Raw genomic sequence first — 27,432 nt, forward strand, 5'->3', positions numbered from 1 at the left:
GGTAGCAATGATGATTAATAACGTTACCAAAGAAAGAGTGAGCCTATGTGAGGGGGGAGAGAGAGAGAGACAGAGAGACAGAGAAAGAATGAGTGAGTGAGTGACTGAGCGAGCGTGCGTGTGTGAGAGAGAGAGAGATATGGATGTACACATCCCACACGAATGCTGTCTTATTATTACAATAGTATATAGGTGTAATATTGTATCGTAAGCAAATCAAGGAATCAAAAAGTTTGGAACTGCAAGGACGTTATTAATATTATACAATAAGTTCTAACATATACAAATATGTATATGTAAGAAATGTCATACCGCCGATATATTAAACTAAAATATACTATTGAATGAATACAGAAGAATCGTTGTACTTATTTTTTCCTAATGGCGAAAACCCGGTATCCGTGACTCTGTCTGGAGATCCCATTTTTTCGAAAAGAGAAATGCAACCACATTAGTCCGAATGTACATCTTTATTTAAAGAAATACAGTTGACATCGTTATATTTATTTATTTCTTCATTTATATATAATATGTCGTTTAGGTGTATACCATATTTTAATTTACTCTTCCTAGCCTGTGCAGCGTGTATGCGCATATTTAGGTATGTGTAAATATCTCCTATTGCTAATATTGTTTCCTTTAAAAAACAATATCAATTGCAGTATAACGAGGTAATTTCAATTTAATTTTCTCTGTGCCACCGACCAAATGACGAATGATCAGTGTATAGTAGCAAAACATCGAGCAGCCGCGTGTATTCTGATTAGTATCTTACCTTCGGTTTATTATTTTATAGAATTTGCGCTAGCCATACGATATAATTAAACACTTCAGCGTATATTACCAATATTATCATAACCATAATAATAATAATAATAATAATAATAATAATGATAATCATAATAAATTCCTTACAATTAATATTGTTAATTATCTTATTAGTTAACACACAATCAGTAATGGGAGGGAATTTTAGTCGGCCTATGATAATATTCGAACACGGCCTACCTATTCGGTGATTATTCATAGTATTATTAGTTTTAATATTTAATTATTATATTTTTACGTTTACGTATTCGTGTGTGCACGTGTTTGTCTGTGTGTGTTAGATGCCTGCATGGCGTGTCTTTTCTTCCATGCGATGTCTCATGTATGTATGTGTGAATATTCATTTACATATACGTATATATATAATATGTATACGTATACATGTATGATAATATAATATATTATTAGCTCCCTACAAAATACAATAATACATTACAAATTCATATTTTTTATTTTTACTTTATTTTTTTTTTTTTGTTGTTATTTTTGTTATCTGCAAATAGCTTAGATATATTTATAATGTATAATATATATAATATATTTATATATGTATGTATGTGTATATTATAGTGTCTAGTTGGTTTGTTTCTCTGTTGTTAATCATAGTTAGTTATTCATTAAGTACATCCTTATAGGTGCTTAAGGGACACCTATCTACCAAGTAGTAAGTCAGTAGTTAATTAATTTATTGTATCGAATTCTTGTCAGCTGCAAAACTATCGACAAACGTGAATTTTACGAGGGTACGAGACGCCAGAGACGGAATAAACTTTAATTCTGATTCACTTTACATCCAATTGCTTCGGACAATAGTTTCATTATATTGAAGGCGCAGTTAATTTTTGCGTTTTTCTTTCAATGCTTTCTGGCTTTGTTTCGGAGATCTTAGATGTAGCGCTGCACAATTCGTTGTGCAATGTGTATAAGAAAAAGAATAGAAAAAACAAACACTGGTCGACAGTTATTAATAATAGTAATTTGTTGATCGAGCTGCCGCGAATCACATAACTTGATGAAAAGAAAAAGTCTTTTTCAATGAAGTTAATAATAATTAAAAAATACTGAAAGAACGCATGAATAAGTATATCGTTGCGTTTTTTTTTTTTTTTTTAATATTTGCTCGATTTTTACTGGTCATGGTATTTAAAAATTATGGAAATGAATAAATAAATCGTTGCTACATGGGAGATCTCGTAACCAAGACTCCTTTCTCCTAGCAGCTGATATTACAACAGGCTGCTGCTTTTGTTACCATTCTCGTATAAAAATGATATGATATGCACGTTGGAAAAATAAATTGTCTCAATAGTTTCTATGAATATAGATAATAGATTTTCCATACCAAGTATCCGCTCGATCCGAATACATTATATAGGATATTTGACACGCTTCTTGGTACAGCAGCGTCTATAAATCAGCACATTTAGTCGTGTTTAGTATCTTGTAACTAAAAACTAAGAGATTGAAAGGTGATAGTTCAAAAGAAACAGGATTAAGACAAATTCTTACACCTTAGAAATCAAAAGTAGAAAAATAAAAATTAGAATGCAAGAAACAGGCAAGCGTTAAGACGCCACAGTGACTGAAAGTGCTGTTAAACGAAAGAAGCAACGAACGATTTTTCATTTAAAAATTTTTCCTGCCACTATTCATGCGGTAATACTAGAAAAAAAAATATGCGTCGATGAGGATACTAGTAAGACCTTATACAAAAGCTTCAACGTTAAGAGTATAAAAAGAAAGATAAATAAAAAAAGAACTATCTAAAATTTAAGAAGCTTCCTATCCCGACTACTAATTACCATCAATTAATAATATAAATCGTCTATTTTTAAATGCGTGTTTATACCCAATAAGCTGGGTATCGATTGCGTGTGTTAATTAATGCGCGACGTTACGTCGATGGCGCTGTGTTGCAGGTATACTAATAGTTAGTAAATTCAGCTCTCCCAAAAGGGCTCTCGCGTTTGTCTTAAAAGTGTAAAAGGAGTACCTGCGACGAATGAAAAATCGGCTAAACAATTCGAGACAAATACACGCCGGTAAATGCTACCTAGCGGGACGGACATCTGTCGCGTATGTGAAAATACGCGTCTTCAACGATTCTTTTAAAATTCAGAGAGCGACCAGCCAGTCGACTCTCAAACCGACATTTAACAATCCAATAAATCAATTCAATCATGCAAACTTTGCTTTTGATCATCAATTACGATCATACCCTGTAGGAACTGTGCGTGTGTAAAAATCTCGCGGATTTTAATACATGTGTCGGGGGATTCTCTTCTAACAGGCATCAATTTTTGTTTTCTGCTCTTCTATGACGATAGCTTGTACAGCAATTTCGTGATTACCCATGCAATAATTTACCCCTAAAAAAATTATAAAGACGTCACTACGCCGAAATTCACCGTGATCATCAGACGAATCAGAGTTTCGAGCTAATTGATCAGAGACTGACGTTTACTGCAAGTATTTGCAACAATTCGATGTAAGAAAAAATAAATAAGAAAAAGGGTTAGCATATCGACGATCAATAGAGCAAAACAAAAAACAAAAACAATACAATGGTAAATTCTCTGCGTCTCCAGGACACAAAAAATTCGGCAACAAAGTTAAGAAGCAACCGTAATCTCAATCAGCAACGTACTCCTCTTAACAAAGGTAAAACAGCGAGACACAGAAATGGAAAGCAGAGAATTAAACGTCACGATGATCCCATTCTAGATCATGGGGAGAATTATGACGGTGACGCTGACTGTTGCTGGGTTCGCATTCGTTCTCGCAATCACTGCTATCAAGGTCCTCATCCCTGTATGATGCGTCGTCTGAATCCGAGCTACCAGACTCCTCGGCATCCTCGTCTCTCTGAGCTGCATGACGTGAAGAGTTGCGATGATCGGCCAATCTGTCCATCGGATTGACGGTAATTGCCAGCGCGGAATCGTCCCAAGCCATTTCAGTTTCAGCAGCCAATTCGTCGCCGGCCGATCGTCGCCTCTTAGCCGCGCCTCTGACACGCGCAGCCCCGACGACAGCCATCAATAAAAGAAAGCCTACGCACGCAGCAGCAACTATGGTTACCGCATGGCTCCCCCCAGCTCCAGAAATCGTCCGCCCTCCTTCCCTGAGGGTCGTTGTGGCATATTCTTCAGGAATTTCAGCGTGATGTGGAGATAACTGTGCGTGACCAGGCGCCGGCTCAAGAATTCTGGCCATCGGTGGATCCCCGGGGGTCGGAGGCGGGATAGGTGTACTTTTTTCTTTGGGGTGAATCACTGCCAGAGTTTGAATGTACTCGTTGCTGGCGAACCGTCCACTCAACTCCGAGCACGTTAGTTTGAAAACTCTGTCAAGATAATAGGCGGGCTTCCGGTTTGTGTAAGTAATAAATCTGATCAGCTGCTGATAGTCGTAAGGCGTGTCCGCACCTGAGAGAACAACACCGTCACGATCCACTCTGGCTGTGATGGAGTTAAGACGACGTAATGCGTCACCTGGCAGGCCCAAGCTTTCGTGGTCCGGATTCAGGCTTGGGTAAACGCTGACGGCACAAGCGTCGAGCCTCGCAGCTGACCCAGCGGTGACCCTGGCGTCGGGAAAAACTCTGACACCCAGACGGAAGTCCGCATATTCTCTGGCAACGTATCCCGTGCCATTTACAGTTATCCCGGGCCTCGGCGGCGGGAGTACGGTCACGTAAGATTGGACGGAAGGAACGGCAAGGGGCTTAGCTTCGCTGCCCTCGCAGAGGATCGTCGTATCGAGGCGGAAATTTCGGCGACCAGGGGTCGGGAAGCGACGGGAATTCGAGTATCCTATGCGGCGTAGGAGGGTCTCGATGTTTGTGCGGTTGTCGCCGTCAATACTGACGTCTGTTAGGTCGGAATTGGCCAGGAGTTGAGTACCGGGTTGCAAAAGATCCATCGGAGGGACATGCAGGCCTTCCTGGCAGCGACGGAGGCAGGACAATACTTCGGGTCGTTCGTTCTTACCTACTAGCACGGAAAGCCCGGCCAAGTACCCGCGGAAATGGTGCTTTGTGCGATTGTCAGAGCCTTGCCAGCAGGCTCCAACTACGAGAGTGGTGTTTATACCCTTGGCCGGATGCAGGGGCCAGTCGTCGATGACTTCTGGATTCTTTTCATCCGAATGACGCTCCACGCCATCGACGAATAGACTTACTCGGGGAAAATCGACTTGGACGGCGTAATGATGCCATCTGTCATCACAGACCTGATCCAGCTTCCAACGCCATTCAGCCGGTCTAAAGATGTTCGGATCTCCCTCGGAAAAGTCACGCCTGAGCAGTAAAATCAGTCGACAATTTCTCACGAACAGTGCGTAGTGATGCCTGTTCATTTCTGGAAAAGTAATGAAATAATTATCATCAGTAATGTACAGTGAATTCCAAGCTAAAAAATGGAAGCTTGATTTGTTTGATGAAAACGTGAAACAGAAGCTCTGAATTGGATCTAGATCAGGTTTGTTAATTCCTTGTGATAATTGCATAAAATTCTTACTGTGATCGTCAGCGGCACATAAAATATGTTCCTTAACGTGAGGATCCTGTCTGGGACGTGGCCGGTGCTTGACCCAAACACCGACACTAAATTTCTGAGCCAAGGCGTGATCGAGCACTTCGTTGGGAACAATGGCAGCAGAGCTAGCACCATCAAACTCGAATATTTCGTCGGCTTCCCTCCCCTCATCTCGGGAGAGTGACGAAGTCCAAGGCGTGGAAGGTCCCGGAGTGGGCAGAAGGTCCACGCTGTCTCTGGCGGCGCCGCATAATTTCCGCTGGCTCCTAACTCCGTACGTATCTCTGTCGCAGCCTTTTCCAATATGATCGGTTGCCAGAGTGAGGGTTGCGCGCAAGTTTCTCAGTACACAGGGAGCGTCGCAAAGCTCGAGCCTGGCTGATGGAAGAAGGGGTTGAGGTCCAGCTCCAGCGGCATAATCAACTCTCTCAGGGATTCCTCTCCAGCCAGGGGAACAGACACGGTTTACTTTGATGGTAACCATGGCTGGAGCGGACTGCTTCATACCGCAATCATAAGCAACTACGCTGAGGATATGATTGTGAGATCTTTCATAATCCAATGGTTCCGTGTTACGGATCGCTCCCTCGTTGTCGATTACAAATGGTTGGTCTGCGGTTAGGATCTCGTACTTGCACACATCGCCAAACTTCGGGGTGCAATCGCGATCCGAAGCCTCGATACGCACCACTTCCTCATAGAGCCGACCTTCATCAACTGCGCTCACATATGCGGGTTGAAGAAACTGAGGCGCGTATTCGTTAACGTCTACGACTGTTATGTGAACTGTGGCGCTAAAAAATTGTAAGGGATTCGTTTTTCAAATTATTCATGTATAACACATTAATGTGGGCAGCACTGCTTCCAAACATCTTTCAGGTAATAATGAATAAACTGCATATTTTGTTGAATAAAGCCCGTTGTTAATTTTGCCTAATTCAATTTCATGTCATGTATCATTGACAAAGTATCCTACATTGCAAATCTAAGGAATAGTGACCTAATACTGGCTGAAAAAAGACGAGTAGATTTTATTTTTAGTGATGAGCAATTTGCAGAAACAAGTAGCGCTTGACTCATGCTACATTTCATTTCCCAGAACTTCTACAAACAAATTGCCAGGTTTGACTTAGATTGTTTCAACAAATACAAGTATTCAATTTGAACCAAGAAGACACAAAACGGATTGACCCACGTCAAATAAGGTGCAATTGCTTTTTGATAACCAATTCATATCATTTCGTTTACATATCGTACTTTTCAGATTGTGCTCCTGAGCATCCGATGGCAGCTATATCGAATTTGTAATTGCGCCTCTTCTCACAGTTCAAAACTCTTAGAGTTCTGAGTTCGGCAACTCCGTTGTCCTTGAGGACAATCTCGAATGGGGCTTCTCCATGATGTTTGTTCGCTATGCGAAATGAACAGACTTTCCCACCTGTTGCACGAATTTGAGGGGTTACTTCGACCAGAGTTTCATTTTCTTTAACCAGACCATGGTATCCGCTGTCCAGATTTTCCAGATCCAGTCGGGGTACTGTCAAAAAAATTCAACAAAATTTAAGCAACAATTTTTTGGTAGTAAATTAAATGTAAAATGACGTATGTCTCTGACGGATCGAATAAGGGAAAAGAAGGTGAAAATGAAAAATCTCTTTGAAGTGAATAAACGAAAAACTAATTGAATAAATCAGAAATAAGGCAAAAAAGAACAGTCCTCAAACTGATCAATGTTATGGATAATATAATTGAAGTAAGTCAGACTGTCGCGAGAAACACACTAGAAGTCTAAAATGAACGTTACACCTGGAATCTATCGATGGTCGTTTTGGAGCATTGTGAAACGAATTTATCATTCAAAACTTAAAATGAGTATAATATGTAATACTGGATTAGTATCCAGATAAAAATTCGCCGCAACCATCACGAGTTTATGAGAAGAAGAATAAGTGAAAGAGACGAAAAGTATTTGACGAATTTGAGGAAAAAAGATTCGGAAATTTATCCCCGCTGCGTTAAATTCACGGCGTCTACAGCAGCGGCCCATCGCTGTAAGACAATACAGGTAGCGAAATGGATACCTGTTTAAATCATAACGACATCAATCGGTGTAAATTAACTAATATGTGTATTTAGGAATAAAGCGAGAAAGGAACGCAGGCGACAGAAAGGAATAAGGATGAGCGAGCGAGAGAAGGAGAGAGAGAGTGCAAGTGCGAGAGAGAGAGAGAGAGAGAGAGAGAGTAACATTCGGAGGACCACCAAGGGAGAGAAATCGAGGACATGAGAATATCACCTCCATGATTGCCGTAAGATGACGGCGACGGGTTGAACGGAAGACTGGCTCGCGAATTCCCGACTACTAGGAGAATCAGGCCCGCAGAGAACAGCGAACCGAGTAACATTTCGTCGGTTGTATTTACGACTTGATTAGCGAGCAATTGTCAGTAATCACTCTGTTCGAATGGTCGCAAAATCACTTTTTAAAAAAATATATTTCTAGAAGCGCATCGCAACGGCCCCACTCTAGTCGCGGTACACTACAATCGCGTAGTCAATATTTGAGTGGAATATCGATTCGCCAGAAATTTTCGTTCCAAGGTTTACTCGCCGACAGCGCTGGGATCGCTCCCCCCCCCTCTTCAATGCGCGGAGCGCGCTGGTTTTATTATTATTATTACTGTTGTGATTATTGTTATTATATTGAACGCGCGCAGTTCCAATTCATTTGATAGGTGTCAGCGCGATATAGGTATGTATACTGTGCAAGGTTGGCGAGAGAGGTGACGCCGCGTTCGGTTACCCCGATGCTATAACGTATATTCTCCAGCACACAGATTCACGCACGAAACGCTTATCAATTTTTCATCGCCCTATCTCATTGGGGTTGCTAATATATTTTAGCCCCGACATTCAGACGAAAGCTTCGAGTTCCTCGGCGTTGCGGATACAGCGACTGCAAAAACAGGAAGTTTAAGTCCAAAGACCGCACCAGAGACTACGAAGATTTCGATAGTGGTGTAAAAATCTATCGAGTTGCACCTGCGCCGTTGCGTACGCCCCACCAAACCTCCCCGTTCCTTATAATCAAATCGGTCCTTTATCGACCAAACAACGCGTATTAATGCAAATAAAAACTCCAGGGGAGAGAGCCTCAAGTTCTACGTTGATTGCGAACTCTGGACGATTAATTCGTGTATCGCGTGTCGTCGATTCTCGCATTGCTCGTTAGGCCGCATTTTGTTTAGTTCATTTGGATATACACTGTATTGACTGTATTTATCGACCAAGTTTTAGGAGTATTTTTTAGTCACTTTGAAATTCTATATTTTTTAGAGGTATGATTTATGTATATAAATAGTCAACACGTCCAGTGGAGTTTCCGAGTAACTGCCAACTCCTAAAAGAGCCAGGCCGGTTCTCTAAAGGTTGAATGGCTTATTGTTAAATCAAATTAATCGAACATTTGAATTTCCCGCGATCATAGACTGTAGACGTGTGACGCGCAACTTTAAACGGCATCACGAAGAGGGCGTCCACATCAATTTAACTGCGTAAATGTAGCAGACGAATTAACTTGTGTACCTTTTTCAGTTTGCCAAATGGGCGATCAATCTGTTAGAGATACCACGGGATGTTGAGAATATCACATTGTACATGTGATGAAAAAATTTTCTGTTTATGGGCTTTCAACTTATCATTTCACTTGTGCGGAAATGAAAGTAGAGCTGCATGGAATTCCGTAGTTTAAAATGGCCCCCACCATAAGTGAATCGGTTTAAGTTGGAGACGTTCCGTTCGCTCCATTTCACAACTTTCAAAACAATCACAATGTGTCACAATTATGCCTGACCTTCGAAAAGAAATGTCAATGTCAAACAATTTTTGACGTCAAAATAGCCACTTTCCAGGTGAATAAAACAGTTACACACTTTGTTCTCAGTTCATTAGATTGTTTGTTCTGATTTTGTAACATAGATTTCAAGAATTCTACTAAACTTTGATGGTTGCTTTCAACTATTTTTTTACTGTAATTACACTTCTTATGTAATCAAGAGTGCCACTAAATGATTGATGGTAATTAATGCGATACCTTCGATGATTCTCAGGAGGTAACTCGTAACTTCGACATTATCATCATCCATGCGATGACAACTGTCGCATGATTATTATACTAGTATATTTGCTTATAAAGAGATGGATATTTTGTTGATAAAAATGTATTATTCTTACTTTAGCGCTATTTGTTTTTGATAGGCTGTTGCTGCCCAGTTGCAGCTTACATGCCAATGCTCATTTGACGGCATCCAAAGTGAGTTCCTTGTAACTTCGATAAAATGACCGATCCACTAACGACCAATTCAGCAACCGACAATTTGTACCTAGCGCTGTTGCAATGTTTTGCAGTCATATTATGCGGGTGAGATTATTCATAAAAGTACTTGCTAATATTTATATCACTTAAATCACATTATATTCTCGTTATTTCTCAGATACATCGCAGGGAGATCTGGAATAATCACAAAATCGGAATCAAAGGGCTTGAATACATTCGTTGGAACATTTTCACTTCCTGCTTTGATATTTACTTCTTTGGCTCAGCTGGATCTTGAACAAGTCAACTGGAAGTTCTTGATGGCTGTGACCTTTGCCAAGGCTAGCGTATTCACAGCCGTCCTTGTAATTACTCTGCTTATTTCTCGACCGATTAACCCTGGGCGGGCAGCTCTCTTTGCTATTTTCGCTACCCAAAGTAACGACTTTGCAATTGGCTATCCCATGAGTAAGTTGGCAAATATTCAACCTAGCTTAACAAAATGATAATCTGTATTCATTGATGCAGTCGCAAGGATACACCAGTTGATTATACAGATAATTTTATTGCACGATCATCTATCCACCACTATCATAAGAAAAACACTCTTAATGTGTTATTGTTCAAAAGTAGAATCAACATTTCTTCCAATTCTTATTTATAGCATTCAATTACATTATACGATGTCATGTTCCACAGTATTGCGAGGAATATGTTTAACAATTTTCTGTACCTTTATCAAACAATGAATTTAATATTACGTTTTATTTCAGTTAATGCCTTGTATGGCCAAATTCACTCCGAATATGCCGCGTATTTATACCTGATGGCTCCGATATCTTTGGCGATCTTGAATCCAATTGGCTTCATTCTGTTGGAGATAAATAAGCGGCGACCCGAGGAGCGAAGATTCAGTTGGTTTTTGCTGAAATCAACAGCCAAAGGAATAGCTTTCAACCCAATCCTCGTCATGACTGTACTTGGAATCTTAGGAAATTTTTTGTGTAGTCACAAAATCCCATCAGCTCTGCAAGTCATTTTGAAAGTATTCGGTGACGCTTTCGCAGCCAGTGCACTTTTCCTCCTAGGTCTGATGATGGTGGGAAAAGTCCATACACTAAAAGGCCGTGCTCTTGTTATTCCTGGGATATTAATATCTGTCAAACTACTGGCCCTACCACTGGTTATCAGAGAATCCGTGAATCTGCTCAGTCCTGGTGAAAATGCAACAGATACTCGAGATTTGAGTACATTTGGATTTTTATATGGAACTCTGCCAACAGCTCCGGCATTATTCGTCTTCACACTGCGATATAGTATCGATATCGACCTAATTGCCTCTGCAATGGTAGCTTGCACGTTTCTCTCAGCGCCACTGATGTTCGTTTCGGCAAAAATGATCGATGCCATCAGTGCGGATCATACTCCTGCAGATTATGTTCGAGAACTGAGCGCGTTTGCCCTGGATGCCAGTGCTGTTTCCACAGCCGCGTGCTGCTGGCTTCTCATCTGCTTTTTTATCTTTGAGGGAAAGAAATACAAGCGCGTAACACACAGAATCACTGTCTGTCTTGTCGTTTCTCAGGTATTCAAAGAAAAAATTTCGAAGTGTTTTTTAATCAAACAATAGATTCACCCGGTAGCTTTCAACTGATTCTTTTCTCTTGGGTGTCGTATTGCTGATCAGAACAGCAACCGTAACTTGTTTTGTCATCCGTTTCAGCTGATAACATCAATCGGTGTTATAATTTGGTCACAAATGGGTTCACCGAGTACAGTATCTCGTTTATGGTAATAATCCAATAACATTCAATGTATGGTTTGACCAAAGTCAACGTTGTCACATTTATTCCTTAAGAATTGGTAAGTCACTACTAAAATTCAAGTCTTTTTTTTCTGCCCAATGTCCAGGTACGTTCAATTCCTGATGATAACTGGAGGGGTCTATACCAGTAGATTATGGACGGCTGTACTAGCAGCAACGCTTCTGTTTCTAAGCAGTAGATCACTGTCCTTTGTATCGCAACTGCAGAAATGGGTTCTGCCAATTGGTTGGGGGTAAGAGCAATTTTTTACCAGCTTTGAGAGAAAGTAAAATTATATTAAGATTCAACTCGTAGCTTGCCGATTCTAATCGTCAGCCTCATGGCTATGCTGATAACCCCGTCTGGAAAGGATGCATTCGATATGGGGAGCCCGAACTTCCAGATGGGTAAAATTCAGGCTGCGATATCAGTTTTCTTGATCGTCTTTTGCTTCGTTGGTAAGTTAGTACTTCATCTCGTTTGGAAAATGACAAAGACTTTGCAAATGCATAAAAAGATTCACTCTACTACAACTTCTATACAACAATTTAGTAACATTGGGCTGCCTGGTGCTGCAACAAAGATATCAGAGGAGATTAATGCCGCCTGGATACTCCAGCCTTACTCCATCTCTTTCAACAAACAACGGTGTAAACACGCCACGCAACATTGTCGACGTAGAGGATCTGATGTCCCAATCAACGAATATATCTAGGTGAGATTTTATTATTGGATTGAATATGATTACCAACATATTTTCCTAGTCGTCTTTCGTCTTTTATATTCATTATATTTTAATTTTCTGATTGCAGGCACCCGTGTGAATTTGAAAATAATGAATGTTCAAACGGTACGGGGTGTGTGATGAATCGTGAAGGGGAATTAGGAGAGGGAGGTTACGATGAAAATTCAGATGACGAGCTAATAACAGAGCAACCAGCAGATACACAGATCCTACGGCACCTTGTCCTCTTGATTTTATTGCTCTGTTCCATGTTTGTTGTAAGCTACTGTCTTCATTTTTCTATTCAGTTGAAAAATTCCACGAGTTTAATGGGAACAGCCAAAACAAACTGATTCTTGTCTTTTTTCTCAGGGCCTGGCTCTGTCTATCGGTAGACTTGTGATGGAGCAATTATCCGGAATCTATGCAGAGCTCGCGTTTTTGGACGTGGCTCTAAACTTTGGGCAGTCCTTGATAGCCTTTGTGATATTTGGCTTGGATCCAGGCATAAGTGTTTTGGGCAAATGGATAAAAAAGCTCTGCGAAATATGCCCAAGGGCGGAGACTCTGCAGTTGCCTGATGAGGAGTCTTTGACGGATGAAGTGAGAGCTGTACGCGAGCAATTTGCTCAGTCTCACTTAGCAGAATGTCGTACACGGATCGCAGCATGCCGAAGACGTTTGCTACGCGTCTACAGAGGAGTTTTCACTGGTACCGATCTTGTGGATTGGTTATTAGAAGCTGGACTGGTGTCTGATCGCCCTGCAGCTGTGATGTATGGAAGATGCCTTCTTGATGCCAGGGTACTGTGCCATGTAGATGGGACCGAGCATTTTCACGATAGTAACTTATTATATACCTTCTCCACGTAGTTTTCTAGCCAAATTTCACTCGGTTGGTGTCAATATTGCCGTTTATTTCTCAGGTAGTAGACGTGCTTCTCGTCTATCAATGGTTTTAACGTTACGTTTTATTATAGAACGTTGAATTATGAAGTTCAGCTTTAATGTGCTTTGAAACAAAAGACAGGTGATAATGAAAGTATAATGCTAAGTATTGTCATATTCTATATCCCGATCTCGGAAAACGTGAGATTGAAGGTAGCACAATTTACTGTTCGATCAATGTATTCCCTGATCTTTCAACTTTATTTTTCGCAAAGCATAGTTTGAAAGCCAGAAACTACTCTTTGCGCACACCAGTTCCTTTTAAACTACTGCTAGCTCTATAGAATATTTTTAAAATGACGAGTAGATCTTCGTATAACACGTACGCGCTTGACGTATGAATATATTTTTATTCTATTGCGTGGAGTTACTTAACTAGGACTAACAGTTTTACTCTATTACATGAAATTTTTAATCAGCTACAAAACGAAAGAATCGCACAATTGTTTGCTCTGAATATCCTGCTTAATTGATACTGTAACTGCGTAAATTCGGTGTGAATCTTTAGCATACGATTTCTTCATCAGGCCAACGAATTTTTATAACCACCATTCTATGAAGTGGAATGAAATGGAAATATTTTCTATGAAATGAGACATTTTTTAATGTAGCCAATTTATTAGACAAATAATATTTACTATCTCTGCATGTGTCTTCCACAGCACAGCTATTTTCAAATACAGAACAATTTACAATTGATGTTATTTGTAGAATGTTAATAATGTATATCTTTAAACAAAATAAAGCTCGTTAGTTTTCGTTTTACGATTTAATTTATGTCCATATATTGTTTCAAATTCACGACAGTGACGTACGTGATATTGTTATGTTGTGTTATCTTAGGATCTCTCGGCTTTCTCTTATGATAACTCGAATATTAGCAGCAGGGAGAAAAAGGTTGTGATATCGATGTGGTACAATAATTGACTGCAAAGTACTTTAACTGTTTAGCCAATATAACATTTGGCCTACTCTACAATTACAGAGCAACGCACCAAATGAATAGAGAATTTTATAGCTTATATAATTTATTTAATTTAAATTTGTACCAATCAATAGTAAATATATGATGGATGTAAGCTATATTTAACCTTCAGTTTTCCTATCTATCCCACCTAGCATGAAATGTATTACTTGAGGATAAAGATTTAATCGAACGAAGCCTGAAGCTCTCGTTGTTCAAAAGTCTAAATCATCGTCAGGATCTTCCTCATCCAAATCGTCAATTTCATCAGGTTCATAATGGATTTTGGATTCGTTCGATGAAGCAGCTGACAAGGTATATGGCAGAGGAGTAGCATTTCTCTGCTCCATTTCTCGATCGTTCATCTCAATCCTAAACGAGGCTTGAATTTTGTCCGAAGGTTTGGACTGAACTACAGATGTCTTCTGGGCACTTTTGTGACCAACCATTTCAGTTTGAATCTCATACGAGCTAATATTTTGCTCGACAATTTCAGCTTGTTGTAAAATACCGCCACCAGATTTACAGTGAGACGTCAAAGCTTTGTATGATAAATTGCCACCTAGTTTCAAGCTGGCGACAGATTCCAGACGTACATAGCTAGTTCCCAAAGTTTTGATACTCGGTATTTTGTGCCACACAAAATCCCTTTGATAAATGCAAACCACTAGCGTTACCCTCGTGCTCAGCTTAGATAAAAACCTACATGTTTCGGCAAGGCTTTTGTAGAGAAGCAGCGAACTAAGACTGTCAAGAACAACCGTTGATGTTTGCTTAAAGGAATCTACTCTCACTATTTCCCACAACTTTTTATCACTATAAGGGTCAATTTCGTTCAAACCAAAAGTGTAATAGTCGTGGACTTCGATTTCATCTCCTCTCAAAGAGTTGGCGTAGATTCTGCTAGAACTTTTTGGCCCAGAGAAACGAAGGACATTAATTTCTCTGCCATCTTTTTCTTTCCAAATTGGTACCCAAGCTGTGATCAATGACTCTGCATACTTGGCTTCGCTATCTGAAAATATATATTTGCCCACCTATTAATTTATATTTCACCATTAATCGATTAAGCCAATCTAAGATTTATGTACTACATACAGACATACTAGGTCGTTTTTCATCAGGTTAGGTTAGGTTGGATTTCAGATGGAACAGTAAGACTGCTGTTTACCTTCGTCGACGACAATTATTCTGGCTCCGTCGAGAGTCGGCAGCGTTGTGAGAAGAGACATTTTACCTCATTAGTATGGAAATGCTCTCAAATATCAGGTCAAATATCAACACCATCTGACTACTTCGACTTTCGATATCTACGAACGGCATCAGTCGAGTTTTCGCCGAAAACTGCACACCATCTGGGGTTGCGAAAATGTTGTACATAGGTACATGCGTACATCTTGTCTGCATTTGAACACCAAGCTCTGCTGTCTGGCCGTACGTTCGCTTACAACTCCAAAACCACAGATCCGATTTTCATTATTATTATTATTGTTTTTATAGATGGCTAGATCTGGGCATGTTTTTTCGTTATAACCGGATTTATAACGGTTTTGGTGATATAACGATATTTGCAAGCCAAGTCGAATCGGAACGACACACTTATAAATGCGACCGTTACCTACACTCTTGACAATAAAAGAAAGTTATAATATGGTTATAATTAAGAGTTATCAAGGTCTTGATGAGCTCTACAAAAAAGTTCACGAGAGTATATGGCTGTCTTTACAGTTTTGCCAGAAAAAGCTATTGAAAATATCCGCGGGCGGATCCGCCAGAGGCTGATAACACTCATGCATGTTAAGATGCAGAGTAAGGTGTCGTCATAACTCATATGACGCTGAGTCACTGATCACCCTACAGATGTACTGACCACAACAATGCTTCTTATCAGTCTAATCAATCACTTTTTGCAACAGCACAGAAACTGGTACTAACATTACCGAAAGTGATAGGACCTCCAAGGCCTCGATCCGAAATGGGTAAAAAATACATCCAGCATCTTATAACATGAAATCAGTATTGTGGAGTCCCTGTATCACCCTCGTAGTTTTACCATTTATAACCCTGCAACAAATCCGGAGATAGTATGAATCACCGTCACCGATCAATTGCCAACTGGTGTAAACATTTATGTTCAAATTTTCACAGCATCATTCATAGTTATACACCTATAGAATCTGCATAAATTATTTTATGTGGTGGAAATTCACGGTAATAACAGTAGCGCGACGTAGCTTCTAACCTCTAAGTATCCTGCGTCTAGATTCTTATTCAGATTTCCGTATTTTTATCCTGAACAGTAGGGAGGATTTTTTAATTGTAAAATCTCATCATGTTGTGCACCTTCGGACGGGCCTCCAGCATTCTCATAAAGCTCTGGCTGTGCTTACTATTAGGAGCAACGACAAGGAGATGTAGCAAAAGAAGTGGGAGTGATATGATGATAATTTGATCAGTCCGCAGGTCTGATTTTTTATTTGTTTTATTTTTACACAAGCCACATGCCCACTACACGTGCATATCCATATTGTACATACATTGTACCAGACACGGAAAGTAGTTATGATTATTGAACATTGGTCTCAACGTATGGGGGAATTCTTTGCTCAGTCAATCGTTCAAATTACCTGACATACCAAATAACTGCCCCATTGTACCTCGGTCTCTCGTCAGGTTCGTTTCTCTCGAGGACTGAGTTAAACTGATATACATATATCTTTTTGTTACTTAAAACGTAAGTCAACGACACTTCAAGACAAGCCTTTCGTTCTTTGCTTACTTTTGTCATTACACTCTTTCGCATAATACCTACTGGCATATATTACAGCAATGGACTCCATCACTCGTTACTATTCGAGCTAACTACGCATTTTTGTAAATAACTAAATTAGCCAAATTGTTTCTTTCATTATAATTACGCATTCAAGACAGTAGACTTGTTTTTCAAATACGAAAAATCATGTTGCGCATATGATCTTCGAATGGTCGCTTGAATCACAGGTTGTAATATATGAATGTCACACACATTTTAATCCAGGCTATGATCATAATATTGCCATTGTTTTCCTTATTATTTCAAATATTTTCAGATTCTGATACTGTGCCAATTATGGATCCGACAGTGGAACTGTCCAACATGGATTCTTCCAACACAAGGCAAAACACGGTTGAAAACTCAAGGATGAGGAATTCCCTCGAAGGGATTAAGTCGTCAGAAAATACAATGCTTTCCAAAACCACCATACAAACTTATACCGACGAAGAACAAATTGACGTACCAGATATTACCGAGGTAACTTCTTTTATGCTTACCAATGTTAGTTATATCCTAGGACTTGATGGAAAGCGAGCCATTTGTTTTATTCAGATTTATTCGTCCCTTCACAGAGTTTATGAAATTCTAATGCAATAAATTTTGAGTATCACAATATTTCAAATCTTGCAAAAAGTCTAAGTTATGGAGGTAAAAGATCAAAAAAATTAATTAAATCTCCAAGAAAATATTTAATTGTTGATTAATAATAACAATCTCTCTGAGGTTGATCACGTATGTAATTTTATCAAAGAACTCAAGTCAATAGTTAATAGTGTTATCAGGCACGTAGCACTTAAAATACAACAACCTCAGTTTGCTGTACTCGAAGATGTACTTGTAAATGTTAAAATGTATTGATAAATAATTATTAGTGGCCTGTTTCATTGACGCAGGCACATACAATTTTTTTTTTTTTTAATCCTTTTTTATTTTATCAATCTATCAAGGATCAGCAGCAAAATGTAAGTATTGCAGAAAAGCAGAGCTAGCAATTAATTTTTTTTTTCTGTAGTAACTTTCCGCCATCATAAAAGGTATAAAAACTCACTGGGAATGATCAGGAGAAATATTGTATAAGAAATAGTAAAGTTCACAAAATTCACCAGTAATTATGTGATTATCAGAGCGAGATAAAACTATTTGAACTCATCGAATAGTGATAATTAATTTACGCAATTATGCTAGATGTAAAAAGTTTATATTGTTCAATAAATCAATCAATTGGAAGCCTTATCTACTTCCTATCAAATCAGAAAATTCGAATCAGATAAACTAATACTCTGTGTAATCGTTTGATCGAACCTCCAGGTGCGGATTTCATAAATTTGTATTTTTTTCTTTATCTATGGAAGATAAAGATACGAATCTTGTAATAAAAGTGAACATTCATCTTCTAATAATGGTATCTGATAGAATCTGAAAGTTACGATTCAGGCAAATGTGTACCATGTGTCTTATATTTTTGTCTAGTTCTTAATTACAGCAAATGGTCTTCTAGTTCTGCCCTCCGTTCGTTATCGAATGTAATATTCATTGCCGTTTCTATATTCCTTCAATTTTAATTACAGGGACACTTCAGCTTTAGAAAACTATGGGCGTTCACTGGGCCCGGATTTTTAATGTCCATTGCATACCTCGACCCTGGAAATATCGAATCAGATTTACAGGCTGGAGTCGCAGCAAGTTACAAAGTAATTCACAAAATTTTCAATCAGATTTAAAAACGATTCGTTTACTAAGGAAAATATTTATGGAAATAAATATATCCAATTAAACCATCTAATTTTCAGCTATTATGGGTCTTGTTAAGCGCGAACATTCTCAGTCTTATCATGCAAAGACTGAGTGCCAGGCTTGGAGTAGTAACTGGAATACATCTAGCAGAGATGTGTTATATGCAATACAAAACTGTTCCACGATTCATGCTGTGGATTATGGTGGAAATTGCCATCATAGGTAGCGATATGCAGGAAGTTATAGGCACAGCGATTGCTTTGTATCTGCTCTCCAACAAAGCGTAAGCTTTGATTTAAACATCGAGTTTTATTAGATTTATCCTTTATGACATTATAATAAACGCGATTTGAAATACAGCGGGATTTTACTTATGCCAATTTACAAATGGTCAAATATTTGAAAGTTATATATTATTTCAGGATACCGCTATGGGGAGGAGTCTTGATAACGATAGTGGATACTTTCACGTTTCTATTTTTAGATAAGTATGGATTGCGAAAGCTGGAGTTTTTTTTTGGATTTCTTATTACTGTAATGGCAATCACATTTGGATATGAGGTAAAGTATATGCTTTAACCACAAAACGGTTATTATTTGTAAGATCTGTATGCACAATAAGCTCTCATATAGAGATTATTCGAAGGGGTTGTCATTTAAGAGTGCGTTTTGATTTATCAAAATAAAATAATTTCATCGCAATGATGTGTGTTTGATGAAACGTTATTGTTAACGTGAAAAAGGTTTTCTAATCTCATCCTTAGGGGAGTTGTAAAAGCTTTTTAAACGCACTTTATTTGATTTCAGTACATTGTGACCTCACCTCCACAAAGTGAAGTAGTTGCCGGACTGTTTACACCGTGGTGTAAGAATTGTGACAACGATGCAATAACACAGGCAGTCGGAATCGTTGGAGCAGTTATAATGCCTCATAATCTTTATCTTCACAGTGCTCTCGTTAAGGTGAATGAATTAGGCATCTACATAGTGGTATTCAATGTCCCCAAACGTATCTTCATTAATAATTGATATCAATGTCTGTTTCTTTCCCCAGTCAAGAAAAATCGACCGAACAAAAAAGGTTCAAGTGCAAGATGCAAACATGTACTTCTTCACCGAAGCCTGCATTGCATTGTTTGTTTCATTTATAATAAACATATTCGTCGTCTCTGTGTTCGCGTATGGGCTTTTCGATAAATCAAATAAGGACGTGGTATGTATTTCATAAATATAAACTCGTAATCAAGTAAAATATAGTTTTACCTGGTATATTCATAAGATTTAGCGCATAGGAAAATTTACGTCAATAACCATTTTAATTATCTTTCAGTATACCATGTGCTACGAAAACAACTTCACCCTGGGAATAGAAACATTTGAGGTGAGAGGACGATCAATAAATTTGCAAGTACAGAGTTTTGATTGAGATACATTTTGTAGGGCACATTCGCAAGCCATTGACTCGATGGTCCTATGTAAAATTATGCCTCTCATCCTGTAGATAACGAAATTTCCCGATTCAGTGCAAAAGCAGCTATGGAAATGTGAATCTTCAGATCGTAGAAAAGTGCCGTCGCGTTGAAAGAAAGAACGAAAATCCTTTAAGAAATAACAGGTTTCTTCCCGCGTTATTGGTAAATTTTATCGGGTGTTACAAGAAGATCTCCATGTTCTCATAAAGTCATTACATTAAGCAGTTGTTGGGATATTGATGGACTTGAAATGATAAGACCATTTGAATGAGTTGACTAGATTAAATTGATGTGTAATTATTATTTTTTTTCTCTACTCTTATCAGAATAATTACTTGCGTGTTATCAAATTATCATTTTCTGAGATCGGTACGTGCAGATTTGAAGCAACTGATGGGATAAGTACTTATTAATTGATACTGATTGTGCTCATAATATGTCTTTAGAACAATACCAATGATGTCGAAGCTGATCTCTATCATGGTGGCATATACTTGGGTTGTCAGTTTGGCGCTGCTGCTATGTATATCTGGGGCATAGGAATTTTGGCATCTGGTCAATCATCGACGATGACTGGCACGTATGCTGGTCAATTTGCAATGGAAGGATTTTTGAACCTGCAATGGCCAAGGTGGAAGCGAGTCTTGGTTACTCGTGTAATTGCAATCATTCCTACGCTGGCTGTAGCTTTTAGGGCAAACATCTATAACCTCAGTACAATGAACGAATTATTAAATGCTGTGATGAGCTTGCAATTGCCGTTTGCTGTATTGCCGACCATAGGATTTACGAGTAGTTTGCAAATAATGGGAGATTTCAAAAACGGATTGTGAGTAAAGGGGTGATTTTGCACTGGTATATCTTGCTTTTTTTTCCTCAAATTTCTACATAATTTTTTTTCCTTTTCAACAGCACAAACAAAGTCATCTCTTGCGCTTTAGGTGTCGTAGTCTTTGCTGTGAATATTTACTTTGTCATCGATACAGTAGAAGAACGAGTGACAAAGCATTGGGCAATATTACTTTTAATTGCAATCTATGCCATTTTCTATGTACTGTTTTGTATGTACCTCATTGTACATACAGCTATCCAAATGGGTGCAACTCGATTGACCGAAAACGCGGTATGTATAACTAGACAAGTGACCATTCACTATTCGAAGCATTATTTCGAACTTCTCATGAGTGAAAAACATTGACTTCATGTATGCTTAATATGATAACAATTTTATTATTTATGCAGTTTATCATCAAGTATGTAGGCCATCCACGAGATGTTAATCCTGAATCATCCAGTCCAGTTCCTTACACAATGCAAGGATGAAGACTTGTCCACTTTCGTACTAGTAACAAAATCGAAGGGCCTAAAGAATTTGTACAATTATTTCTTACAAAGTATCGTGGAAATCAGGATGTAATATATTTTCTGAGATACAGTGAAAATAGAAAAAAACTTGCATAGATAGGAACGTCCGACTATTGGTTATTAATATTTATTATAGGTTCTTAATTATTTTTTAAAGTTTTACATCATTTCCATACACATATATGTATGGGAATTTACGTCACATAAAAAATTTGTAAACTAGTGGACTACACAAATTCAGTCACCATATTCACGCAGCTCATTAAAAATATGCTACTGTTTTTATAATCTGCAATGTGTAATTTTTGTAAGCAAATTGTAAAAATATATATTCTGTCCGTACAAAAATGTATATTTAAACAAAGGTACTTACTAGGTTGAAACACACGAGAATATACAGATATTTTATAGATACCTCATCTTAATTTAAAATTTTGTCATTAGACGACAATCTCTGACGAACGGAATACGCGTGCGGGAATGTAACTTAACCAATGTATCAAGAACGTACTTAAGACATGCATGCTTACATATAATTCATACTCATTACGTTGGCTGAGGATGCCTTGGGTTATTTTTCGCAACAGTTTGCCGGTTCTGGACTGATATAAAGTTGGCCTGCGACCTACAAATTTCTTGAAAATTTTTGTGCCAAAAAATTGCAATTGCTCTGTATTTTCTATTATTCACTCCCACGCGTTTTCGAGAAAATCGAAAAAAATGAAAATGCATATTCGGGAGCAATTTTGGGGCATACAACTTTTTAAGAAATTTGAAGGTCGCAGACCAACTTCACATAGATCAGTTTTGTTGCATATTACCAAACTGTTCCGATTGCTTTTGTACGCGGGCCAAATACCTTATTCCTGGATTGATTTTTGCCATTCTTGCACTCGAGCGCTAGTCTTCCTTTATTCAATATGACCATATATTCCGAAGGAGACAAGTATTCAAGTCCCGATAAACTAAATAGTATTAATATTTATTTCATACTTTTGAATATTCAGCCTCGTCTGATAGCTTCATTCGATCCCAAGATACGTACCCTTCGATTTTCAGTTTGATCCTGGGGACTTGGTTTGTCGAAGCGAGTTTCGAAGTTCCTCATAATATCGAACCACATTAGTTTAACAATAAGTAGTTTCTAAAGCAAGACTCTGATTATTTTGAACGGTTTTCCATTTAACTCTTCAATTACGGCAAAGGTCTGTAAAATTTAAAAAAAATCAAAAAATACGACTTTCAACCTATTGCTGATCAAATGTTAACTTCAGAATCGTGTCTCAAAAAAGAGCAATGGTTGTTGGAAGCAGAACACTCTTGAAGCTTCAGAAAGGTTTTACAACCTTTCCTCTATGTTTTTTTGACAGAGATATCGTACTTTAAAGCCTGCACGTGTCCAAAGTTCTTGCATCGACCTTTGACGCATTCATTCGAGCGATAAACTGTTCGTCATGAAACCATCCGTAAATAATTGACAAGGATTTGGTTACAAATAATCCGAAAAGTCAGTCGTTAGTTTCTTATATCCAATTTAAAAGTGTAATTAATTAACACCACTTTTTAAAACATTTTTATTAGTCAAACAAAAGATCGACGTGCTTTGAATTACGGTCAATTGTGGTTAATTTACTTTACATCGGTGAAACCTTATTTTGGTATAATACTATATTTATCAACAACGTTTTTTGTCTATGTATATTTGGATTGCATGTTCCAACAATCGGATCGATACTGTAACTTCTATCTCTCGGACTTTCAACATTTAAGTAGTATAATTATTCACTGAATTGGTCGATGAATGATTTTCGTTGACGTTTATTCATAATAATTCATAAATTTCACCTCCTCAGTACTACAACACTCGGTTAACTTTCAATTTTCGTCCTGAACGACGGAGTTGCAAGTCATATCATTATTACTATACGGAGAAACTTCTTGTAAAAAAAATTTCCGTAGTGACTGGTAATTTGTGGACACTGCATACATTTTGACAATATATCTTGACGGAAATAGGAAAAGATAATTATTTTGTCATGAACATCATCATAAAAATATGAATGTTCCTATAATTCCGACTAAAAAATATCGTCAAAGTTTACGGGGTATCCGCAAATTACCAGTCAGTATGGGAATTCTTTTAACAAAAAGATGCTCGATAATAATATAGTTCACTTTCTTTAAGAAATAAAATTCAAAAATTACCCACTACCTCACAGGCAAAATTCAGGCATTGAAATTATTACACAAATGCATCCTCTGGGTAATATTATTATTAGGAATTACCGGAAAAGTACTGGTATTCTGGGTAAAATAATATCGACTTTGTCGAGAATACCTATTCTCAAACTCGAAATTCCTAATAATCAACACGGGTACTGCCACAAGTCTACATATAATAAAGCGGATAGATATGGTCATATCTTAACCCTTCAGGACATGGGTGTTTTGACTGCCATTATTTACTCTGGCCATGAGAAAAAATCTCATGGCTTCTGCGCATGCGCTCAGTATATTTTAAATACAGCTTTCTTAAGAAAATATCATTTATTTATAATTTTCAATGTTTTTTAAGGTAAAATAATTGCTCAAATTTATTATTAAAGTAATAACAATTAAAAAAAAATAATACAAACAAATATTATTAATAATTATCATTTTATTGTGTTACTTGAAATTAAAAGTAGTAGATATTTTATTTTTCAAGATTAACAGTCCTCTTAAATATTCACAATGCAAAATAACTTGGATCTAAGTACTCATAAAATGTATTTGTCAGGGTTATATATAAAGCAAAAATATTGACTTACGTTTATTTAACACCTTCTAATAATATTCATGTAATGAATATCAACAATTAAATTATAAATTCTACATTTTTAAAAGCAGATAACACAGCACAACATTGCACAATTATTCTTTAGGTACATGTATCATGTAAACAAGTATGGCGGACGCATACTACGGAACGACCCGAACTAGGCCGAAAAGAAACGAAAGCTAAAATCTCTCACCCTTTAATACTCTGGCCATGAGAAAAAATCTCATGTTCTCCAAAAAATTATTTTTTTTCGCAATTTTGATTTAAAAAAAAACAGTTTTTAGTGAATGTGTATCTAGAAAACTAAATTATAGGAAGATACAAAAATTTTCAAGTAGTCTTTCCATTTGAATTTTAAAAGATATTTGAGATCTACGTTGAGCATGAGAGAAAATCTCATAACCCATGTCCTGAAGGGTTAAACCTGTGTCACTTGGTAATAACTTTCTGTGTTTGGAGGTCAGCGCACAGAGTCGCAATCTAACTAGGTAGTACCGGACTCGATATTGCTGAATTAAGCCCACCGCACACGACGCTTGTTTTGCTGCTGGATTGCTTGCTAGATTTTAAGCCCCCCGCACACGACGCTTGTTTTGCTGCTGGATTGCTTGCTAGATTTTACCGCTGGGTTCCAAGTTGGCTGTGGCGCTGGGTGCAACGATGGCACCCTCGTTGGGTTGGCTTCACACGATGCTTGTCGCTAGGCGTGCTGGCGTGCAGGGAGCCTAGAGGGAAAGTATAGGCGAGTACGTAGTCCCAGCATTTCTAACCTCAACAGTACCATGGACGCTCGAGTGCAACAAACTATTGCGGCTGAAATGATTCGACGTAGGAAAGCAATTATCGTGTCAGCTGTAGCAACTGCTTTTAAACGTAGACATCTACTGAAACAACGAAAACGTAAATTGTGGAGTCGCGAGTGGCTGTTACGGCGTGATAGAGGACAGAATGTTCTAAATATGGTATTTCGTGAGCTCGGGTATGTAACCATATGATTTTCAATTTATTTATTATTACTTTTTTGGATTTTCAATTTTATACTTGACTTTTCAATGCATATTTATACTAAATTTTTGTTTAGCCCCGAAGATCCAGCCAGTTTCACCAATTATACTTGAATGATGGAAGATGACTGGAATGAGTTGTTGACACTTCTGACTCCGGCCATAAAAAAACAGGATACCTTTATGCGTCAAGCTATATCACCGAGGGACAGACTCACTGTGACTCTTCGATATTTATCAACGGGCAATACCTTTCAAGATTTGAGCTACACCACTCGCATAGCCGCGAACACAATTTCAAAAGTGATTGACGAAACTTTAAGAGCAATAGTAGAAGTACTCGACTCAAAAGTATGGAATTTCCCATCATCGCTGGAGGAATGGCAGGTTATCGCTCACAAATTCGATACTTTATGGAATTTTCCTCATTGCATCGGTGCGCTGGATGGGAAACACATCAATTTTCGTCCCCCTCGAAGTGACGGATCGATTCACCGTAATTATAAGGGAAAAGACAGCATTGTGCTTCTGGGTCTTGTCGATGCTGAATACAGATTTTTGTTCGTTGACGTCGGAAGAAATGGACGTATGCACGATTCTGCTGTTTTGCGTGAGAGCCCATTATGGACTAAGATCACCGATGGAACGTTGAACTTACCTGCTCCATGTGAAATTCCAGGCTTTTGTTACAAATTACCGTACGTGATTGTCGGTAACGACGCATTTGCCTTGAAACCTAATTTGTCAAAGCCGTATCCGAATAGAAACTTGACGCTTGACAAAAGAATATTCAACTACAGATTGAGCCGTGCTCGCAGAACTGTTGAAAACGCTTTTGGCATACTGGCAAACAGATGGCGCCTTTTACTTTCTACGATATCTCTCTCCGTTCAAAAAGTAGAGAGAATAACTTACGCGTGTGTGCTTTTACATAATTATTTAATCAATAAATCTAACAATGATTCCAGTCAATGGTACGTACCGCATAATTACAGAATCTCAACCCGCGTTGATAGTAATTGTAATGCAGTACAATTATCCGAAGGGCAGAATGCCTCCCTATATCTGAGAAATAACCGAAGCAGTAACGAAGTTCTAGAGATACGAGATAAATTTTGTGAATACTTTAATACTACAGGCATAGTGCCATTTCAATATACCGCTATTGAACGAGGTAACTATTAGTCGTTGCTCTACGAGCAAGTTCATAGTACTTATTCATTTATTTACTAGCACTGCGGCCGCGGCTTGTATTTGTATTTGACAGTATTTGTACAATGTTTATACAGAAATAAATAAATGCCATTGCTGGTTTTATATTATTCGAATTTTGTTTGTGTACGAAAGACTTGAAAATATCTCTTTGACTAAGCAGCATCGACAATTGAAAAAAGAATCCCTCCAAAATTACACAGATTCTCGAGTTTTTGGATATTCGCCGAGGACTTCTGGGAAATTTCGAGAAATTCCGGAGAGTGTGAATGGCCAGAGTGTCGTTCGAAGTGCAAGCGACGAAGGGAACGATTATATTTTTTTACGACTTTTTCTCAACGATTATCGAAGCTGGTGTCAGAGAGAAAAGTTCGACCGAGAAAAATCCATAGTTCCTGAGAACTGTGAACTGTGAACTGTAGTTAATTTTTGTTCCTTCATCGATCTTGCCGCTTCGCATTGACCTTAATTTTAGCAATTGGAGTAATTTTTAATGCTTACAATTATACATAAAGAATGACGTGAAATATTAAACATAAATAACGAAATGAAAAAACAAACAGGAGACTTATGGAATGCAATTTTTATAAAAGAAAATGAAAATCAAGATTTTTTGGTTGTCGGTGATATCAAAACAGGTTGGTGTACTCTTTTTCTGTCACTTTCTAACCAGAATTTATTCCCCCTCGATCGAACAAGATTTTACATCGAAGAAATTGTCATGATTGTTTTTTTTCGATTTTTGAATTTTGAAAATTTAAGGAAAACGTGGAAAACAAAAATTTCCTTCGTTCATCATTTTTTTCTGGTTTGTTTGTCGATTTTTGAAAATTGAAAATTTAAGGAACACATGAAAAATGGAAATTTCTCATTTATCATTCCCTTCA

The 27,432-nt window shown here is 38.0% G+C and overlaps 4 protein-coding genes and 2 long non-coding RNA genes across 11 annotated transcripts; 3 read left to right on the forward strand and 3 right to left on the reverse strand.

Moving 5' to 3' along the window:
• Positions 1–914: 914 nt before the first annotated feature.
• LOC124180368 lies at positions 915–24,344 on the forward strand. The gene is made up of 4 exons (XR_006870245.1): positions 915–1,203; positions 13,141–13,145; positions 15,011–15,015; positions 24,302–24,344. It is a non-coding gene; the product is annotated as an uncharacterized LOC124180368 (long non-coding RNA).
• On the reverse strand, positions 1,288–7,933 carry LOC124180320 (calsyntenin-1). The gene is made up of 4 exons (XM_046565718.1): positions 7,663–7,933; positions 6,624–6,903; positions 5,349–6,160; positions 1,288–5,189 (listed from the first exon to the last, which is right to left on the reverse strand). Exons 1-4 carry the CDS (start codon positions 7,769–7,771, stop codon positions 3,526–3,528), a joined length of 2,865 nt encoding a protein of 954 aa, XP_046421674.1. The 5' UTR covers positions 7,772–7,933; the 3' UTR covers positions 1,288–3,525.
• Positions 8,949–13,931, forward strand: LOC124180329 (integral membrane protein GPR155). Its single transcript, XM_046565745.1, has 10 exons — positions 8,949–9,277; positions 9,624–9,786; positions 9,860–10,149; positions 10,455–11,266; positions 11,405–11,472; positions 11,593–11,739; positions 11,802–11,944; positions 12,039–12,201; positions 12,299–12,488; positions 12,583–13,931. Exons 2-10 carry the CDS (start codon positions 9,704–9,706, stop codon positions 13,081–13,083), a joined length of 2,397 nt encoding a protein of 798 aa, XP_046421701.1. The 5' UTR covers positions 8,949–9,277; positions 9,624–9,703; the 3' UTR covers positions 13,084–13,931.
• LOC124180352 (elongator complex protein 5) lies at positions 13,378–15,555 on the reverse strand. The gene is made up of 2 exons (XM_046565795.1): positions 15,294–15,555; positions 13,378–15,137 (listed from the first exon to the last, which is right to left on the reverse strand). The coding sequence occupies exons 1-2, from the start codon at positions 15,352–15,354 to the stop codon at positions 14,338–14,340; spliced, it is 861 nt and encodes a 286-aa protein (XP_046421751.1). The 5' UTR covers positions 15,355–15,555; the 3' UTR covers positions 13,378–14,337.
• Positions 15,820–21,841, forward strand: LOC124180335 (protein Malvolio). 6 transcript variants are annotated; one of them, XM_046565756.1, is made up of 11 exons: positions 15,820–15,931; positions 17,212–17,414; positions 18,506–18,628; positions 18,728–18,954; positions 19,094–19,232; positions 19,479–19,634; positions 19,726–19,884; positions 20,002–20,052; positions 20,590–20,972; positions 21,056–21,266; positions 21,386–21,841. In XM_046565756.1, exons 1-11 carry the CDS (start codon positions 15,835–15,837, stop codon positions 21,464–21,466), a joined length of 1,830 nt encoding a protein of 609 aa, XP_046421712.1. In that variant the 5' UTR covers positions 15,820–15,834; the 3' UTR covers positions 21,467–21,841. The 6 variants fall into 6 exon arrangements, with proteins under 6 accessions (XP_046421712.1, XP_046421714.1, XP_046421713.1 ...); XM_046565758.1 differs by lacking the exon at positions 15,820–15,931 and adding an exon at positions 15,938–16,101; XM_046565757.1 differs by lacking the exon at positions 15,820–15,931 and adding an exon at positions 16,181–16,242.
• On the reverse strand, positions 20,989–24,852 carry LOC124180369. Its single transcript, XR_006870246.1, has 2 exons — positions 24,754–24,852; positions 20,989–23,938 (listed from the first exon to the last, which is right to left on the reverse strand). It is a non-coding gene; the product is annotated as an uncharacterized LOC124180369 (long non-coding RNA).
• Between the last annotated feature and the right edge of the window lie 2,580 nt (positions 24,853–27,432).

The sequence above is a fragment of the Neodiprion fabricii genome, chromosome 4 (assembly GCF_021155785.1).
Source record: "Neodiprion fabricii isolate iyNeoFabr1 chromosome 4, iyNeoFabr1.1, whole genome shotgun sequence".
In the NCBI taxonomy this organism is placed as follows: domain Eukaryota; kingdom Metazoa; phylum Arthropoda; class Insecta; order Hymenoptera; family Diprionidae; genus Neodiprion; species Neodiprion fabricii.